The sequence below is a fragment of the Lampetra fluviatilis genome, chromosome 33 (assembly GCF_964198595.1).
Source record: "Lampetra fluviatilis chromosome 33, kcLamFluv1.1, whole genome shotgun sequence".
NCBI classification, from domain to species: Eukaryota; Metazoa; Chordata; class Hyperoartia; order Petromyzontiformes; family Petromyzontidae; genus Lampetra; species Lampetra fluviatilis.
Window position 1 is genome coordinate 6,060,175 of NC_136307.1, and position 8,133 is coordinate 6,068,307.

The 8,133-nt window shown below is 47.8% G+C and overlaps 1 protein-coding gene across 8 annotated transcripts in view; it reads left to right on the plus strand.

Moving 5' to 3' along the window:
• Positions 1-7,631, plus strand: part of ANAPC1 (anaphase promoting complex subunit 1) — a 43,803-nt gene extending 36,172 nt beyond the window's left edge. For 6 of the 8 annotated variants that reach the window (XM_078871913.1, XM_078871915.1, XM_078871916.1 and 3 more), the window contains exons 45-49: positions 278-416; positions 1,308-1,394; positions 2,162-2,257; positions 3,795-4,032; positions 4,432-5,193. In XM_078871913.1, the coding sequence (XP_078728039.1) occupies positions 278-416; positions 1,308-1,394; positions 2,162-2,257; positions 3,795-4,032; positions 4,432-4,742 (871 nt within the window). In that variant the 3' untranslated portion in view covers positions 4,743-5,193. Of the gene's footprint in view, positions 1-277; positions 417-1,307; positions 1,395-2,161; positions 2,258-3,794; positions 4,033-4,431; positions 5,194-5,997 lie in introns of those variants that run through there. The other 2 variants (XM_078871920.1, XM_078871921.1) reach the window with 1 other exon arrangement.
• The last annotated feature ends 502 nt before the right edge of the window (positions 7,632-8,133 follow it).

Here is an 8,133-nt window from a genome sequence, read left to right on the forward strand (position 1 = left end):
CGTTTGTGTGAGGAAAACGAACACATGGGCAGGGCATCGCATTGGTGCGATTTACGTGATCCCTAATTATATTTAGTTTTATAATTGTATAACGCTGAAGTGTATGCTAATGTTTGTGGCCTGCCGCCAAAGGTATTCGAAGTTTCCTATTGTGCCTTCGGTAACAAGAATATTCCTGCACTCGCCTTTAAACAATTTGTCTGCACTCTTACCACCTCCACCATCCCTCATTGCTCTGACCAACGCCACGTGGCTTTCGTCGCTGGCCCTTTCCCAGGTCGATGCTGCAGCGGGATGGGCGTCTGTACGTGAAGAAACGCGCCGGGCACCTATCGTTTGCCGAGGACCCCATGGGTTACCGCAGCCTCCTCGCCCAGACCTTCACTCATCAGAGCCCCGAGCTACAGAGAGTCCGGGTGACCATTGCAGTTTGATTCTGCCAAGAATAATAATTATTTTTTTAGAAAGCACCCTATATGCCGGGGCGTCATGAAGCATTTGATACGTGATAAGTGACTTGCAAAACATCTCATCTTATATATTTATTGAAAGGACATCTCGAGTGGCAGCTTTCCTTGTGCGGCACAAGGTGACTCGGTACCTGGCCTGCAAGCGGGCTTCAGTCTGGCAGTAGGAGGGCGATGATTGTTGTGTCTAATCCCAATTGAGTAATTGGTTTCGTGACATGGTGTAAATGAGAGAGTCGGCATAGTGATGAACATGAAAGTAGCAGTAGTAGACAAACAAGTAGGCAACCGATTGACACGACAGTGACTAACGCAGTGATGGAGCACCCATGGCCTGCAGGCCGGATACATCCCTTGAGTTAATTGCGTATGGCCTGCGGCCACTTGAGGCCTATCACTTCAAGCAGCCCGCAAAATAAATGTGTCCATCACTGCAAGCGTATTAGCTCCACTAATCAGATACTGGAGAACATTTTCGACCGGGCAACACCGTGTTTCAAATTATAGTGTGCTCAGTCACTTGTGTGACTCTTTCAATGATGGAAGTGACTGATATGTGTGCTGTATGTATGTGAAATTCTTTTGCACCATACGTAGTCAACCGTGCTAATCGGAGGTGCTAATGTGTGGCCCGCCAAAGCTATATGAACGTCCTATTTGGCTCTCGGTGAGGAAAAGATTCCTCACCGCTAATGTGAGGAAAATGTCCTTTCACAAATCCTGCAGGCATCAGCGCCTTCATCACGTTGGGGTACGGTTGTGGCAGAACTATTGTCGCACATTTGGTGTGTTGCAGTCAGCTTTATTGGCATGATTATAAAACTGTTTTTTTTCTTACAGCCCGAAGCCATCCAAGCGTTTTCCTCCGACCCAGCCATCCTGGCATTTGCAGAGCACTTTTGCAAGGCGGTCGAGAGCTCTGAAGAGGTGAGAGATGCCTCCTTGACTCTTTACCACTCTGTGGACATGCCTCTAGATGGTACATTGGCAGATCGGTCTCCGTTAGGGTCTTTGGACAATTGCCTGGCAGAATAGTTTATGTGATGTGGTCTTCAGGAAGTAGATCGACAGACTTTGCACAATAGACTGTGACAGACCATCCTATGATGGTCCTAAATGACGAGCCTCTGACAGTAATTGTTTCAGCTGGCATCTTACTGGTAGGAACCTCCTGGTTACACCAGCCCACAGGGGATTATTGTGTCCGTCCGTCTGTCCGTCGTGCATCCAAAAATGGGAGGTGTGTTCCTGGGTGGAGAGGGTGGGGAGGGGCTGGGTGGGGGGTGGGAGGGGTGGGGCTGGGTGGCGAGGGGCTGGTCACCCCGTGGTGCCCTTATAAAACTCAACGTTTAACCTACTCACACCGGCTTGTGTCCGCCCTCACAGTCGGCCATATTTGCGGAATATACCACGCCGCCGTTGACCCTGGCCATTGACCGAGAAACCCAACGTTCCTACCAGCTCCCTCCGCAGGAATGTGTTTAAATGACTATCTTCGAAAGGGCCTTTAGACAGCTGACAGACGATTCCTCTGATAGTCTTTGAACACTCACGTCACAGACTAAGTCTCTGATAGGGCTGCACAATAATAGACTCGTAGATCGGACTCTGGTTGTGGCGTCTTCAAACCAGGCATCTCCTGGGCTCATGACGCAGTGTAACCGCGTGCCGTGTCGTGCGGTTGCCGTTGGCAGGGCCGCGCGGCGTGCGACATGCTGTCGTCCGTCCTGTACGAGTGCGTGACGCAGGAGAAGCCTGAGCTGCTGCCCACGTACATGGCCGCGTACCAGGTGGGGGCAGTCGCCACCCGCTCGTTCCAGCACCGGCGTTGTTACGTCTCATGATGGTTTTCAACGTTATCGATTAATTATCGCGTGCACAAAAAAAAAACTCGGATTAAAATCGATTTACAGCACATGTTATCGATATTTCTGACAACAACAAAAATACTGCAAAGTCGGGCTCAGGATAAATACGAGCAGAGCGAAGGTCTCGCACACTTCTAGATGTCTGACAGAATTTGTTCAGCCCTGTGTTGTGTCCTTGTGTGTGTTTAAACTACGTGGTGATTGATGAGCTCTGACACTGATGCCTTTCGAAGGCTGCCACTGACCAATCACATTGGAATGCGACAAGCATTTATTAGCATTTGCAAGTGCCAATCGATTCAGTTGCTGCAATTTTTTTTTTACTGGGATCGATGATTAAGCACGTTCACAGCTCCGCACGTACACTGATTGGATGGTGGTCATCTGCACTGTTGATCCGGAGCCAACGGTGGAGATTTTTCCTTTCTAAGTTGACCGCCTATCTACATTAACACAACCGCCACCACCACTGTGTGGATGGTAGTGGTGGTGGTGCTTGCTTTACCATCATATATAATGTGGATGATGGTGATGATAATCATGAATATATTATTGTTTATTCTAACCTAATGATTCATGATTTATTTACACAGGATATAATGATGATGATGATGATAACGTTGTCACGTGTAGATGATATTCAAATCCACATTGTATTTGCCTACAACCACTGAAAAGCATCCTAGAGTTGCCACTGTTCTCTTACATTTGGTTTCAGTTAAATTTCAGCTCAATTTATGTACCTTTAATCCGAGTAGGTTGGTAACAAAAAAAGGTTTAATCGGTGAATCTTCATCTCTGTGGCACGATGTGCTCATATGAACAAGATGCCCTGCGCATCTGTAACTGCAAGGAAACTGAAACTGCTTGCAGACGATGATGATGGTGGTTACGATAATGAAGAGTCAACCCTGCCTGGACCTGAAACTCAACTTGAGTCCCTCAATCTAAAGCCCCCTTCATTATCCCCCCCCAGACCAATTACCACCTGTGATCATCACAATGCCTTCACATCTGCCTGCCCACCGTACCTTTCTTCATTATTGACAACTTGCAGCTCAGCACACGGCAGATGCCTGCGCAGCGCGACTCACGACCTCCTCTTGATTCCAAGATCCAGGATGGTCATGTCTATGCGCCGCTTCTCGGTGGCAGCCACAACAGTCTGGAACGCTATCCCAATGCACATTCGCAGCATCACCTCAATCGCCTCCTTCAAGAGACACTTAAAAACTCACCTCTATAACCACGCGCTTTCGAGCGACTCTGAGCTTGGCTCCGCGCCTCTGAGTTGCGGCCGTTACTTCCGCGAAATTTGCGCGCGTTATAAATTGCATTATTATTATCAGCCAGGTCTTGTCCATAGGTGACACACTATGTGGTTCTCTGCTGGTTTCATGTCTTGCTACTTGTACCCCCTCCCCCCCCTCATCCGTGGGTCAACCCCTCGACTGGGCAGGCGACACGCATGCTGCAGTCGCGCAGCATCCCGGACACCACCGCACTCTGGCAGCTCCGGCTGCTGCTGGAGTTCAGCGGGCGGCACGGAGTGGCAGGGTCGCCCGGGGTCACCGCGGCAGCCGTCGCTGGAGAGGGCTGCCCCGGCACGGACGGGAAGGCACGTCCCCTCATCGTGCCCGAGTTCCTCGATGCCATGAAGGGTGTGGTGGACCAGGCACTGGACACGTGGCTGCAGAGTGAGTGCGCGCATGTGGATGTGCGTGCGTGCGTGTCTGCACATGTAGAGAACGGGTTTCCCCATCACATGGCAGATCCGGCTGTTTCCTCCTACGCTGACTGTGGTCACCAGTTTGAAACGATGGTCCACGTGATGACACCACTGCCTGCTTTGATCGTTCACCTATGAACCCTTGTGAAAGTGGATCTCTTTCCCAAAACTGAGGAAACATAAAATCAAAGAAGAAAATGACTATTTTATGAATTTCAAACACTTTTTTGCCCTAACAGCTACCCATCAGCTTCGGTGCCACCAACGAACTGATACTTTCGCAGACAAAGCGTGACATGCTCCCGGCGCGTGCACCATTTTTACCTGACTTGTTCAATTTTCCGGTCATCCCTCTCTGTGTGCGCAGCCCAAGCAGGTGCAGCGGCTGTAAAGTCTTACCTGCTGGGGAAGACGGTGGCCAGGTCGCAGTTCGGGATGCTCGCCGCCTTCCTCGTGATGCACGACCTGCCCACTTCGGCCTCCTTCGGCCCCACGGTTATGGAAGGTGAGGAGTTGAGAGTTAAATTTTGCGTTAAACAAAAAATATACGCGTTCAGAATGGAACCTTACAATTATTTTATTTATTTTTTTCAAGTAAGGATCGCTGAGCTATGTAGCTCGTTTTCAGAAGCAACCTGGCCACAAATGATAGCTGAAGGAAGTGGCTTATCATGTTGACATTTATAGCAGCCAAATATTATTAAACGCATGTTTAAAAATGTGGATGGCAAAAAACAGAAGACCCGGAGAAAAATCCACTTGACCACGGGAAGAACATGTAAACTCCAAATATACAGGCGTCCGGGTCCGGAATGAACCCACAACCTCCTATATACCCCACGAGGTAGTTAACATCTCGCAGTTAAAATTCGGCAGGCTGCCCTGGTTATTACTATGGGCATATTAACCGTAAAATTACTCACAACCTGTCCACTTCACAGTGGATATGAAAGTTTCCCTAGGATCATTCGAAACACGCCATTCTGTGCCGACGACATGGCTCAAGTTCATCAGATGAAAAAAATTCCCCCACAAATTACTCAAATGGGATTAAACATAGCAACGTCGTCGCAACCTACTTCGAAACTACACTGCACACTATGTGAAACATAGTGCCTTCACGATAGCTGTGTGCTGTAAGAATGGCGTGAATACCAAATTCTTAGCAGAATTTTTTCACGATGTTTTACACCTGCAAAGGATAATTTCTCTGCTGCGATTTCTATTTGCTTAATTGCTGTGCTTGTTTTGATTTAAAGCTTTCGTGATTGCAGGGATTCATGTTCTTGATTCTTTCAGTAAAGTCACGTAGAAGGGAAATAATAAAATAATAAAAATAATACAAAAAACTATTTATATATTTTAGTTATTTCCCTTCTACGTAACTTTACCAAAAGAACCAAGAACATGTTGTGCTTGTGTTTATGTTTATTGCATTTGTCATGTTGGTGACCCAAGTTACGCTACAAAAAATTTAGACACCAAGGCGCACTACCACAGGCGGGACTGTCCACAGCGTACCAAGTTCTCTGTGGGGAGGAACAATTTCAAAAAAACTACTCACTTCTAAATCTTTTGTAGTAATTTTTCTATTACTTTAGTATAATTACATGTTAATTTTGATTCATATGTTGTTTTTTTCTGACTTTATGTGAACGAAAAGGCACAAATTCGCCTGTTTTCTCATTGAAAATATGTAAATTTCAAAATATCACTGTCCTGGTCACAAAAGCAAAGTTTGTGGGGAATAATAGCCATTTTCTTTACATTTTAGGCATAAGCAATTACGAAATAACACTTACTACCCAGGAACAAAAATTGTGTTACATTATTCATAGTTAAAGAAGACTTAGCATGGAAAGTAAAATCAAGCTTTGTTAGAAAGCGTCACAGAATTCATGCTTTCTTTCTTTCTTGTGTTTTTTCCCAATAGGTATGGGGACATTTGCCGAACTCATGTTACGCTTGCGCGGGCTGGCACCACATACGCTTCTGCGCTTGGCTCCCATCTTCCTCAATGGCGCAAAAGTCACACCATGCGACTGAGCCTAGACCACCACTCCGGAGCCGCGTAGCCCCACTCCACGGCCTTGCGACACGCGGCCGCCTTGAGTCTCCGATGCGGGGGAAGCAAGTGGACGGGCATCCAGGACCGCACCAGCGTCCTCCTGACAGTTTTAGAAAAAATTGTCCACGCCGCCGATCGTAGTGGGAGATACATGTGCCCGACGTAGGGTGGTCTCATGATGACATTCGCTGTGTTGATGAGCAGCACGTGATGAGCAGCACGTGGTGAGCAGCACGTGGTGAGCAGCACGTGATGAGCAGCACGTGGTGAGCAGCACGTGGTGAGCAGCACGTGGTGAGCAGCACGTGGTGAGCAGCACGTGGTGAGCAGCACGTGGTGAGCAGCACGTGGTGAGCAGGCACAGACATGTTCAGCAGCAGCAGCAGCACCGCCTGAACGCAAAATTGTCGTCTTGCTCCCTTCAGCAAAATAAGTGATGGTTAATGACGTAAGGTGAGTTGAGTATAAACCAAAAAGGTATTTACGTGACAACAGCCGACTTTCCACTTAATGGGGAAGGATATTTCAAGAACTGGCAATGATGGCTGTTTTGCACGGGTGGAATTGAAGCTATTTTTTATTGAAGAATTGGTTCCATGTATAGGCGACTTCTGGACGTTCACTGCTTGTGCTTTTCATTTAATAATTGTGATTCTGCTCAGGACTCATAGATCTGCTGTGCCCCACAGCAGACCACTGGAGCGGGTACAAAGTTCTCCTTGCAATGGTCCTTACTGCGTATGTTTTCACAGATGTGCTGTCGAGCTCTGCGATGTGTTTTTGCGTTGTGCCGCTTGCTCGGCACTATGTCGGACGTTTTGCTCCCAAGTGCTGGGAGCTTCAGGAACTGAATTCTGCACATGGCACGAAGACTTCGAGACACCATGCTCCGTGTGGAGACAACAGACAGCCAGTACAACCCCGAAAACACATCGGGGAGCTGATTTGCAATGGCCATTGGTAGATATGATGTGTCAGATTCAATGGGCCATCAACCTGAATTTGTGACGCATGCAGTTTTTGTTAAATCTCGGGAGAGAATGATTCAGGAGCGCAGGAAATCACGGACAAGCGGGAAGACAACGAACTGGCGCCAACAATTACCCAAGCTCTGTGATCCTACATTAACTGCCCCCTTCATCCTTCCGTTCCACTTAGCTCACCTCTCTTTCCCATTCTCTTCCCTCCCTTTGCCCCTCCACGGCTTAAAGGCGTGTACAGCCATAAGCGCTGGTGTTGTTGTCCTCGCACAAGATGGATCCATATGTCGCTCACGTTTACTGTACAAAAATATAGTGCCAGTGTGTTCATATGAAGCAAAGTTGTAAAATTATGCATTTGCCACGGTGTTGAACTTCGCTTGGGCGAGTGGGCCTGCAGTACTTTACGTGTATAAAATCAATTCCCTCGTGGACATTTCAAGTGCGTGTTGCGCCCTCGTAATTTTCGTTGGCATTCGTTGAAATAAAAGTGTAAACCTCAGCATCACTGCCAGACTCCCAAGCATCTGAATTCCACCACCGCAGGTCTGAAAATGCGGCAGCTTCCATTTAATACTGGGGTACATCACAATCGTGCTTGGGGTAATGATACCCAAAGTCCAGGTTTGGCCCCGACCATCCCGGTGGTTTAAGGAAGGCTGTCCTGGTTATCCCGAAGCTTTTCTGGGTGGTGACATTGTGGTGCAGTGGTTGACACGTGTGTCGCAACAGAAAGGACTTGGCTTCGATCTTGACTTGAACACCGTACTGTGTGGAGTTCTGCATGGGTTTCCTTCGGTTTTCTGGTTCCCCCCCCCCAATAGCTAAAAACAATAGAATTCGTCTAAGTTTTGTGAGCCAACTGGGCATGATTGGGAAACAAAACTCAGCCCACGTTTCACCCAGGAAACTGGACAGTAGTTAAGGTCTCACGTAAGGGTCAGCTCCAAAAGTGTTGTCTTCAATCTTGATTTGAAGCATTCGTGACTGCAGGAATCCATACTCTTTGGTTCTTTCGGTA